The 12,453-nt window shown below is 41.9% G+C and overlaps 1 protein-coding gene across 4 annotated transcripts in view; it reads left to right on the plus strand.

The window, feature by feature from the left end:
* Nucleotides 1–12,453, plus strand: part of LOC115471036 (poly(rC)-binding protein 3-like) — a 1,141,923-nt gene that overhangs the window by 1,010,791 nt on the left and 118,679 nt on the right. For all 4 annotated transcript variants that reach the window (XM_030204708.1, XM_030204727.1, XM_030204715.1 and 1 more), the window contains one exon: nucleotides 4,403–4,519. In XM_030204708.1, the coding sequence (XP_030060568.1) occupies nucleotides 4,403–4,519 (117 nt within the window). The remainder of the gene's footprint in view (nucleotides 1–4,402; nucleotides 4,520–12,453) is intronic.

A 12,453-nucleotide genomic window follows, 5' to 3' on the forward strand; every position in this document is an offset into this window, starting at 1 on the left:
AATGGAGCTCATTCTAAGGAAAAGATGTTACCAGTGGTGTGCTGCAAGATTCGGTTCTTGGGCCAGTTCTTTTTAACATTTTTATAAGCGATATTGTTGAAGGGCTGTCTGGTAAGGTTTGCCTCTTTGCAGATGATACCAAAATATGCAATAGGGTAGACACCCCTGATGGTGTGGATAGCATGAGGAAGGATATGGCGAAGCTAGAGGAATGGCCTGGAATTTGGCAGCTAAAATGTAATGCTATAAAATGCAGGATCATACATTTGGGCTGAAAAACTCAAGGGAATGGTACAGTTTAGGAGTGAAGACCTTTTGTGCATGAAAGAGGATTGGGACATGGGTGTAGTCTTATGTGATGATCTTAAGGTGGTCAAACAGGTAGAAAAGGTGACAGCGAAAGCTAGACGCATGCTTGGGTGCATAGGGAGAGGAATGGCCAGTAGGAAAAAGGAGGTGATGATGACCCTGTATAAGACTCTGGTAAGACCTCATCCTATATAATAAAACGCACCTCCAACATTCTAAAGCCTTCAAGCCTTGAAGCATTCCTGCAACGTTCCAGAACTACGTGTCGTCAGTTGAGGAGATGGAGCCTTACAGAGCGCACAAATGCTTCAAGGCTTGAAGGCTTCACTTTCTCACACATACACTCTCTCTCTCACACACACTCTCTCTGTCTCTCTGACACAAACACACACTCACATACTCTGTCTCTCTCTCACTCATTCTCTCTCACATACACACTCCATCTCTCACCCACACACTCTCTCTCAAACATACACACTCCGAGGAAAGGGGGGCATGGAACACGCTGGGGAGGAGAGGAGAGAGAAGGAGAGGAGAGGGAGGGGGGCCTGGAACTCGGAGGGGAGGAGAGGAAGGGAGGGGGTCATGGAACTCGGAACCCCACACACACACACTCACTCTCTGTCTCTCACATACACTCTCACACACTCTCTAACTCTCTCTCACACACTCACTCACACACTCTCACACACTCACACACACATGCACTCTGTCTCTCTAACTCTCTCTCACACACTCACTCTCACATACACTCTGTCTCTCACACACTCTCTCTCTTTCTGACACAAACACACACACACACTCTCTCTCTCTCTCTCACTCATTCTCTCTCTCAAACATACACACTCCGAGGAAAACGTGTCAGAAACGGGCCTGTTTTACTAGTTTAGAATATTGTGTACAATTCTGGAGACTGCAACTTTAAAAAGATATAAACAGGATGGAGTCGGTCCAGACGGCAGCTACTTAAATGGTCAGTGGTGTTCATCATAAAGCACATGGGGACAGACTTAAAGATCTTAATATGTGAAAGGCAGGAGAGGGAAGACATGATGGAGACATTTAAATACTTATGTGGCATAAAAGCACAGGCGGTGAGTCTCTTTCAATTGACAGGAAGCTCTGGAATTAGGGAGCATAGACTCAGACATAACCTGAGGAAATACTTCTTCACAGAAATGTGGAACGGACTCCCGGTGGAACAGGTAGAGATTAAAACAGTTTCTGAATTCAAGAGAGCTTGGGATAAGTACATAGGATCTCTAAGGGAGCGATAGAGAGAGTAGATCACATGAATGGGTGGATTGGATAGGCCATATGGAGGGGCATTTTTGATATGACATCTAAGTCAGACTTTGGATGTTTTGCTCTAAATGTCCCAAATCATAGGAAATATGAACATTTTCGAAACTACAAAATGTCTACCTTTTTTTCTTTAAATAAAAGTGTACAAGTGAAAAACATAGAAAATCAAGCCATTGGGATGTATGAGGGGCCAGCATTTTTAGTAGACTGAACCCCAGACATCCCAGGAGAGCAATGGGGCAACCTAGGGGGCACTGCTGTGGACTTCATATAAATGCTCCCAGGTACATATCTCACCATTTTTCCCTTATCTTGTCTGCTGAGTCCTTTAAACCCCACCCAAAACTCACTACTCCCAACTGTACACCACTACAATAGACCTTATGGGTGAAGGGGGAACCTATATGTGGGAACAGTGGGGTTTCTGGTGAGTTTTGGAGGGGTAACAGTTTCCAGCACAAGTGTAACAGGTACGGGAAGGTATGGGTCTGGGTCCACCTATCTACAGTGTACTGCACAGACCACTAGACTACTCCAAGGACCTGCATGCTGCTCTAATAGACCTGGCTATAACATCAGGCTGTCCTAGAGGCTGGTAAGTAATATATTTATTCACAGTTTTGGAGGGTTGGAGAGTCAGTGACCACTGGGGGAGTAAGGGGGGTTATCCCTGATTCTCTCCAGTGGTCATCTGGTCATTTAGGGCACCTTTTTGTGCCTTATTCATTCTAAAAACAGGTCTAGACCAAAACATTGAAGTTTTGACCCTAGACGTTTTCATTTTGTTCCATTATGGCTGTAAATATCAAAGGGTTAGGAATGCCTTAAGCCCACCCTCATCCCACCCCTGAAATGCCCGAACATGCCCCCTTGTGATTTGGATGCTCTGCAGACAAATTGCATAGATAGACGTCTGCAAAATAGGTTTCGAAAATACCAGCATTTTAAGACAGCCTCTGCTTTGAAAATGAGCACCATAGTTGTTAATAACTGAAGTTAACAGTAAAAACGCACATCTTAACAAGAGCTCACATTGACAACTTCCCCCCTTAGTTGAGTATAGGAAACATTTATAAAAATGTTATTTCTGCCAGAGGAGGTGTTACATGTGAAAGGATGGACATGCCTTTTGGACACAACTGTAAACATTCAGGTCAAATATTCAGCCGCAGTGGTCAGCGCTTTTTTATACAGTGGTTCCGGAGGTCAAAAGTTAATTGGATATTCAGCACCACTATTCAAATAGTAGCCAGCACTGAATATCCGGATAAGGCAGTCAGTGCCAGAACTCAGATTTTCAGTCTGCTATCCAGACAACTTTCTATATGCCCAATATTCAAAGGATGTATGCTTATAACTTTTAGAGTTAGGCTCTTAAATTGACTTCTTTGAAGATTTACCAGGGCTGAGTAGCTCGGGGTGAGTTATATTCAGATTCATTAGGTATTTCCTTGTCCCTGAGGCAATGAAGGGTTAAGTGATTTGCCCAAACTCAGAAGGATTGTCAGTAAGATTTGAATAATTCGTATTCCTGTATTGGTGGGAGAAACAATACTTTTACCTAGAAGCTTTGAACTGACCCCTTACAAGTTGCATCACCAGCAGTAGTTCTCAGGTCCAGGGCTTGTGACTCCCAAGAATCTGTTATGCGAAGATATCCACTATGAATATGCATGAGCCTTAGATAGGGGTCTTCTTTAAATACAACTTTCTCCCAATTTCTAACCAGGGAAAATATCTTAATCAGACTCATGGCTGATCTAAGAACCAGCTTATTTTCCAATATTTTGCTGCACTTGAAAACAGATATGTTGGGAAGCCAAAAAGACCAGATGTCAGAACCAATAAAGAAAGAAATGTCTTTAGGGGGATTACTTACTTGTCTTTTCCAAATCCAATCTGAAGTTGAGTTACAGTCTATATTACTTTTCCCAAGAGGGCTTGTAATCTAAATTGTACCTCAGGTGATTCAGGCTGAAATGACTTTAAGGCTAGGAAGAGTGTGACTGGGAAAAGTAGGATCTGAATACCTGGCTTGCAGCTGACAGTTCCAACCACTAGGCTACTTTTCCATTCTGCAAATGCTGCTACTGTTTGATGAAGGACTGACTGTTATCAGCTTGTCTGCATTCTGAACTGATTTTTTTCAGCATAACATTTAAGTGTTCTGAGTGCTGAAAAATCTTTGACAAAAAGAGCACATTCCCCCGGATTTTGTATAGCACGCCTAGAGATCTGTGCCAAAATCTAGGCGTATTATAGAACAATGCGCACAACTTAATTGGCTTAACAAGCTAATTAGCGCTGATAATAGCACTTAACAAGCAATAATGAGCACTAATTGGCAATAATTAGAATTTATGTGCACAACTCGCTAAGCGTATTCTGTAATGAACTGCGCCTAAATTCTAATACATTCAGTTCAAAAGGGGTGTGGATATGGGTGGGGAAATTGGTGTTCCGTGGGTGTTCCAAAATTTACACACGTAGTTATAGAATATGGCCCACTGTGTGTAAATTTATACACAGGGATTTAGGCCACATTTTCGTTGGTCTAAATAGACTTGCGTTGTTTCAAGCATTAGGATTCCATATACCGTGCCTAAATCTAGGTCACTTATAGCATACGCTTAGGAGGAAATCTTTACTGAGTGGATTTTTTTAGATGCTATATATAGAATCTGGCCCATTGTATCTTTACTCCAAGTATATCCAAAAATATCTCTTAACAAAAAAAAAAGTTAAGAATCAATTAGATCATAATATCCATTTATGTTTTGTTTGGCAGAGTGGAGCTCGCATTAACATTTCTGAGGGCTCCTGTCCCGAACGAATTGTGACAATAACAGGCCCAACGGATGCCATTTTTAAGGCTTTTTCTATGATTGCACTAAAGTTTGAAGAGGTAAGCAAATGGAATGTGTTTATTACCTTGCTGCAACTCAGCACAAGTATTACTTTGGGGAGTATTCTCATGTTTATTTTTTATCTTAAGTACAATTTATTTAATGCTCAGTTTAATGGCAAAGTGGTTTTGTTTGCCTGCACCACTTTAATCTCTGATGCTGCCAAAGAAATAATGGGCTAATTTGCAAGCTATTGAATCATTTTCTGTTACTTACTGTAGACTTTAGGAAAAAGTAATTGTTTCCAGTAACACACACTAAGAGGAGGAATTAAACCCTAACAATTCTGGGTCTCAGTGTTTATTTGAATTGGAAAGAATATTATTTTAGGACCGTAGCCTACATGTCCCCCAAGATTTTGAAAATAGTAGCAACACTCCATGCTACCAGTCCCAGGGCAAGCAGTTGCTTCCCCATGTCTATCTCAATAGCAGACTATGGCCTTCTCCTCCAGAAACTTATCCAAACCTTTTGATACGCTAACCGCTATTATCACATCATCTGGCAACCAGTTCCAGAGCTTAACTATTCATTGAGTGAAAAAGTATTTCCTCATATTTGTTTTAAAATTATTTCCATGTAACTTCCTTGAGGGTCCCCTAGTCTATGCACTTTATGAAGAATAAAAATTGATTCACTTTTACCTGTTCTACACCACTCAGACCTCAATAATATCTCTCCTCAGCCCTCTCTTTTCCAAGCTGAAGAGCCCTTTAGCCTTTTTTTTTTTGTTACATTTGTACCCTGCGCTTTCCCACTCATGGCAGGCTCAATGCAGCTTACATGGGGCAATGGAGGGTTAAGTGACTTGCCCAGAATCACAAGGAGCTGCCTGTGCCTGAAGTGGGAATCGAGGAGTTCCATCCCTTTTATCATTTTGATTGCTTTTCTTTGAACCTTTTGTAATTCTGCTATATCTTTTTTGAGATACGGTGACCAGAATTGAATGCAATACTCAAGGTGAAGTCACACCATGAAGCAATGCAGAGGCATTGTAGTATTCTTGGTCTTATTTACCATCCCTTTCCTAATAATTCCTAGCATCCTGTTTGCTTTTTTGGCCACCGCCTCACAGTGGGCAGAAGATTTCACATTTGAAATTAGATGTATTTATTTTTTGTATTAGATGTTTAAAAGCCTTTTTTAAAATTGTTTTGTATCTTCAAACAGGGATCTCAACCCAGTCCTTGCGATATACCTATCCAGTTAGGTTTTCAGGCTATCCACAATGGACATGTATGAAAGAGATGCGAATGCATTGTTTCCATTGTATTCAAATCTATTTCATGCATATTTATTGTAGACAACTTGAAAACGCAAGTGGTTGTGTGTATATCCCAAGGAGTGAGTTGTGAGTCTCTGCTTTAACGTTATTCACTGATGTGGTAAATGAAAAGCCAATAATGAAAAAGTTGATAGTTCTCACAAGGTCCTTAAAAGGTCAAACACCTGATATTAGAGATGTGCATGTTTTTTTTAATTATTTAAAATTTGCAAGCTACTTCAAGAAACATTCAGAAATTTTGTGGGCTTATCAAATAAATTTGGAAAACTTACAAAAATATCCATTGCAAGACCTTTGAACTGGCAAATCTATATAAAAAAAGATTTGAGAGGTCCATAGCAGGCGGGTTCAAATTATATTCCAGCAAATCAACAAATACTTCTCAAATCTTCATATCATCTGGTCAGATTTTCCCACATATTCCTAGCAAATCTGTGGAAAATCCCCAAACGTCTATTGGCTGAAATTCACATAGGTCCAGTTCAACCTCAAGTTTTTCCACACATCACTACTGAACATGCTATTAAAAAGTGTAACATACAGTAAAGTCTCGATTATCTGACCTAAACGGGACCAACCCATTGTCAGATAAATGAAAAATTGGATAATATGGAAAACAATGGTAACCCCTCGAGCAATGCAAAAACAAAAGCAGTAAAAACAAGGTCCATCTCACAACGGTGGTAAAAGTAGGGTCCTGGGTTCAGCAAATGGAAAGAAAAGCCACTTGACGTCACTGGGCGGTTTGTCAGATAGGCTGGATGGTTGGATCAGCGAAGGTCAGATAATCGAGACTGTACTGTTATATTTATATATAGGTCCTTGATAGCACGAGCTGTTCGGTGCCATCTACCTGGGTGGTTCAGGTCCGAGAATAAAAGAATGTGTTTTCCTACCCCATGAATCATTTCCTTCTCTGTGGAGACTGTTCATAACAAGAATGGCTCGCCACAGATAATCAGTTTCAGCTAACATAAAATGTTTTAACTATGGCTGTTCTATTGTTTATTCACCCTAAAGCATGCTGTCATAACTGATGATATTATACTGTAATTCTATGTTTTGATTTTCTTATCTCCAAACAATGACGCCAACTGTATTTGCAGTCATGATCAAAAATGTACTGTAGTGCCATCATTTCAGGGATAAATGTATGCATGCTTTAACCATTAAATTGTGACCTACGTAGAGATCTTATTTGAATGAAAGAAGCAATATAAATCAAAATGATTACTGGTGACAGGGAGTTCTCTGATGCTGTTTTACTTTCCAGAATTAAAGTATAAATAAGCAACTATATGAAGGCAAAATAGTCCTTAAAATTATATTTTGGAAAAAATGGTTCTCCTTTAAAGATAAATATTCATGTCATACACTCATGGAAATAATTGCTGCATAGCTTGATGTTATCATGGATTGTTTCTAAGTTTCACTTTGCATATGGGCAGCAAACAATAATACTATCAATATGAAAGAAGTCTTTTGGTGGGTATACTAAGGTTAGCGGGATATTTTAGTTCACTTGCAAAACCCAAGTGGATAGGGCACAGGATTGCATAGAAATCTTTTAGAAGTGTGCACTGGCCAAATTTTATTTTATTTTTTTCATTTTCTTTAGCGTTTTCTAAAATGTTGTTCTTTTGGGGTGATGTTTATTTCATCTTAATTGATTTTCAGAATTGAAATAAACATAAACATTAAAAAAAAAAAAAACAACCAAATCAAACCAAACAGAATAAGACCAAAGCCTCCACACTGCATCTCTCCTGGCTTTGTTCTCACCTCTCCATGGGACCCCATTGAGCACACCATGGGCTTTTAAAATTGCCAGAAGATATCCCCAGTTGCTCCTGCCCCAGGAGGGGCTGTTTTCAAAATTGTTCCAGCTTGCCCAGAGGTGTTATTTTGTTTTAGAGCTCATGTGATTCTAAGTGCATTGTCTCCACCACCAAAGCAAATGACTGCCAGATTGCCAAGATTTAACTTCCTTACAAAAACAGAAATACTCTCTATATAGACACTACTTCTGTGCTGAAATTAAAAAAAAAACATGAGCTCCAACAGATACAAGGTGCCAAAATGGGGCAAAACCAGCAGTTCCGCGTGAAAACAAACTTACACACCCATTTATAGAATAGCATGTAATTTTTCTGTGCAGATCTGCAAAGGAGCCATGGGAGGGGCATGGGTGAGACAGGGCTATTCCCTTAAAATGCACGCAGTGTTGTAGAATTCAGAGGATCTGCATTCAACTTGTGCACCGGGATTTACATCTGGTTTCAGTTGCTGTAACTCCTCATGCCCAAAGTTGAATACGAATCTTGGCACTACAGGGTGCCGATCCCAGAACGCCAGTTATAGAATACTGTTCAGTGCCGATTTTTGGGGCCCTGAATTTCAGTGCCATTTATAGTGTGTCTGTAAGTTATAGAATACTAACACATGTATGACTGTTACAGTTACTTACAAGTGTGCTAGTTGGATACTAAATGGTATTCTATAACTGTTGCATGCCGCTTGCTTATCCCCGGATTCTATATAGCACCCCTAGAGATCCGTGCCAAAATCCAACGTATTCTGTAACATAAGTCAACACTCATGTCTGTTCAACTAATCCTAAGTGTGTGATAACTCTAGCATAATCTTCATACTCCAAAGCTGCTATAAACTTCTTCCAAAGTCATTTTCAAAATTTACTTCTCTTGAGACACCAGGCTATAATTCTAGGAGTTAATCCACTTCCTATCGATAATCCTCATTCATCTGTTATTCATCTGTTATTTTTCACTCCCATAAGTCGGGGTGATACTGGCTCAAGGATCACATGATACTCTCACCACTTCAATTAGTAAACACTAACTTGATACTGGTTTCTTCTGTTACATCGTTATATACATCTCAACATCTATGTGCCGGGATTTATGCCATGTTTTTGTTGGTGTAAATGGATACACATAGTTTTAGGCACTGGGATATCAACTAAGCGTATTCTATATAGCACACTGAAATATATGTGCCGCTTATAGAATACGTGTAGGCGGAAATGTTTTCTGTGTGGATTTTTAAGGTGTCATATATAGAATCCCCCCCCCCCCCCCCCACACACTTAATGTGTAAATGCAAGAGAGAATGCAGATGCGGAGGCGCATGGGTGGGACATGGCAATGTTAAATATTTACATACCAACCACTGGATTGTATAAATGGCAACTAAAGTTGTCCATGCAAATTAGCAAGTGTAGCCGATCAGCGCCAATAATTGGCTGCTAACAACCAATTATCGGTGTTAATTAGCTTTGATTAGGATTTACGTGCAGATCATATTCTGTAATGATCTTTGCACAAATCCTAATGCACGTAAATTTTGGGGGAGCATGGCTAGGGGTGTTCTGGGGGCATTCCAAAATTTTATGTGTATAAATACAAAATTCAATTGAACCGCGCCTAATTTAGGCACTAGTATTTACATCTGCTTTTAGCAGGCATAATTGCCAGCAACCAAAATTAGGTGTGGTTTATGCCCTAAATGTTATTCTATAAAGGACACATACCCTTTATAGAATAGCGCTCAGTGCGCAAAATTTTCAGCACTGATTTTTAGACAACTGTGACAGAACAGTTGTTTCTTTTTAAGCCTGTAAACCTGCCTTAATTATTTCCTGAAGTGTATTTCTTCTAGTGGCCAGCAGGTGAGTAAATGCTCCCCCTTTAGTTTCACTCATTGAGGAAGTGATCTACAGTACTGTAAGCTGTATAGTTTTAAAACTTGTTGTTCTGGGCTCCGATTGGCCCAGGAGCTCAATTTCATTTGGACGTTACTGACTTCTTGCCCCGTCTTAGACCAGGAGAAGAGAGAGACAGATCTCTTTGCTGAGGCCCCGTAATCAGTTATATTTGATAATCTGTGAGCAGCATATTTCCTGATCTCCCCATGTACTTTTTAGAAAATAAACACATGATTAGTTAGTTTTATAATGGATCCATATTTCAGTTACCTGTTATTGTTTGCTGATTGCATTTTTATGTTCCACTATTCAATATTTTTTTGAGAATAAACATAATTGTTTGTTCTCACTGCTTGTCTGGACTGATAAAAAATCCTGGTGGTTTGTGTGTTGGGTCTGTGAGTGCTTTCTGGGAACTGTAGGACCATTGGGAGTGTGGCCTCCAGTAACCTAGAAATTACTGGGGATAATTTGAGAGCGGGAGACTTGCCCAGAGGCAGTTGTGACCCAGTTGGTGGGAGGAGGATGCTAGTGTACAGCACAAGAGGCAGGTGCAGGAGGACCTGAGATATGCTGGGGATAGACCCTCTAAGTGGCTGTGGGGTAACCCCAGGTGGGTGGCTAGGCATTCTGTGACAGACATTTAGTCCTTTTCTTTTTTTGTGGCAGCGGTGGGATACTTATAGAATTTACCCCCAAGGGGGTAATTCTCAAATGGTCACCTAAAATTAGGCCCCAGGATGCACTAAGCACAGATTATGTATTGCAATTTCATATGTAATTGCCATTATACAATGCTAGTGTAAGTCTGCAGTTCCATACCTAACTTTAGATGGGAGCACTTACACCAGCTCAACTGTGCCTAACTGGTGTGAGTTAAGCACATAACTGCTTGTATTCTATAACCCATGTGAGTAAGTGCTAGGCACACCCCTGACCTACCCATGCCCATCCTAGGTCTATACCCCCCTTACAGGTGCATGCTATGGATTTTGTGCGCTCAATTTCTAGAATCCAAGTGAGCATAGCATATCAAGGTGATTATCAACACTGTCAAAGCAGCAGATAGATCAAGAAGGATGAAGATAGAATAGAGACCTTTGGATCTGGCCAGGAACAGGTCATTGGAGGCTTTAGCAAGGGCTGTTTCAGTTGAATGTAGAGAGCGAAAGCCAGATTGAAGTGGATCAAGAATAGCTTGAGATGAAAAAGCCAAGACAGCAGTGGTTAGCAGCATGTTGAAGTATCTTGGATAATAAATGGAGGAGGAAGATGGGTGATCGTTGGAAGAGCAGGTAGTGTCGGGTTCTCGAGGCAGAACTGGAATTCATGAGCCCTTGTACCACTGCCAAGGAGCGGCAGAGGCAGGCAAGACCACCCTGGAACTGGATACAAGGAAGAGCAGGACTGGAACTCTGGACTGGAGTAGTAACTGAGGCAGGCAACTAGAACAGGCAGAACAGGAACAGCTTCACCTGCGCTTGACCACCGTTCGTCAGGAGTTGAGCTCCCAAGTGCAGGTGGCTGGCAGGACTTGCAGGACAGGGCAGGAACTGAAGACCCAGAGGACCCACCCTGGGTCTAGGATACATGAGGGAAGCTTGGCACAGGACTAGACTAGGACTGAAAGCTGCTGCGCAGCCACTAAGCAAGAAACACAAGACAGACTGAGCAGACAGGATGTGCACAAAGACTTGGCAGGAGCAGGGGCTAGGATATACATACAAGCTTGACAAAGCGGAGGCTAGGAGGCACATACAGGCCTGGCAGAGGCAGGGGTCAGGAAACACATACAAGCTTGGCAGGAACGGGTTCAGGATATACCCTAGCTAGGCAGAAGCAGGATTCAGGATATACACTAGCTAGGCAGAAGCAGGATTCAGGAGAAACACATAAGCTGGGCAAAAGCACACAGAGAGTATCAGGGTTCAGACTATAGTCAGAGACAGGCAGCAGGCAGAGAATATCCGGGTTCAGGCTGTAGTCAGAGACGGGCAGCAAGCAGACAATATCCGGGTTCAGGCAATAGTCAGAGACAGGCAGCAGGCAGAGAATAAACCAGGCACAAGCAGAGGTCAGGGCAATGGCTGAAGCTCAGGAGCTAACAACCACCGACAGGGAACAAACGAAGGCTGGCAGCTAAATAGCTCCAAACACAGACAGGGATCAAACACAGGCTGAAGCTTCAGCAGCTCCCAACACAGACAGGGAACCCACAAAGGCTGAAGCTTCAGTGGCTCCAAACACAGAGTGGAGCACCAGAAGGACTAGTAGTCCACAGACACACAAGCAGAAGGGCAAGAGCCCACACAGAAGGACTAGCAGTCCACAGACACAATAAGCAGATGGGCAAGAGCCCCAGAGACAGGCTATGAGGCAGCGCAACAGTACACCCACTAACCTGATGACCTTTTGGCACAACACATGCAAAGGCCCTGAATGCCAGTACAGCACTTGCTTATGAAGGCTCTCCCTGATGATGTCACCTACAGCAGGGCAGAAGCAGGAAACACACTGACACCAGAGAGAGGCTTGGCACACATAGGAAGGACAGAGAGGAGCCATCTTGGAAGCTGGAACAGAGCAGGTGGAAGCCATCTTAGATGCTGGCTCCCCAGAGAGGCATAGCCCACACAGGTGAGGTCTAGTGAGGTAATCAGCACACAGAGACAGAGACAAAACTAACACAGAAACAGTCAGAAGCCAGCACAGATGCTGACCCCCAGAAATAAGGTAAGTCTGAGGGTGGTCACGGTCACAGACGTGTCAGGTAGGGTCCAATGAAGGTTTTTTGAGGAGTGGTGTAACTATGGCAGTTTGAAGGCCTCAGGAACAAGGGCAGTGGAAAGTGAATGACTGAGGATATGACAGCTAGATGGTATGACAGTAGGATAGATAGAGGGGCATTTTCGATATGACGTCTA

This window comes from Microcaecilia unicolor, chromosome 1, assembly GCF_901765095.1.
Source record: "Microcaecilia unicolor chromosome 1, aMicUni1.1, whole genome shotgun sequence".
Classification (NCBI taxonomy): Eukaryota; Metazoa; Chordata; class Amphibia; order Gymnophiona; family Siphonopidae; genus Microcaecilia; species Microcaecilia unicolor.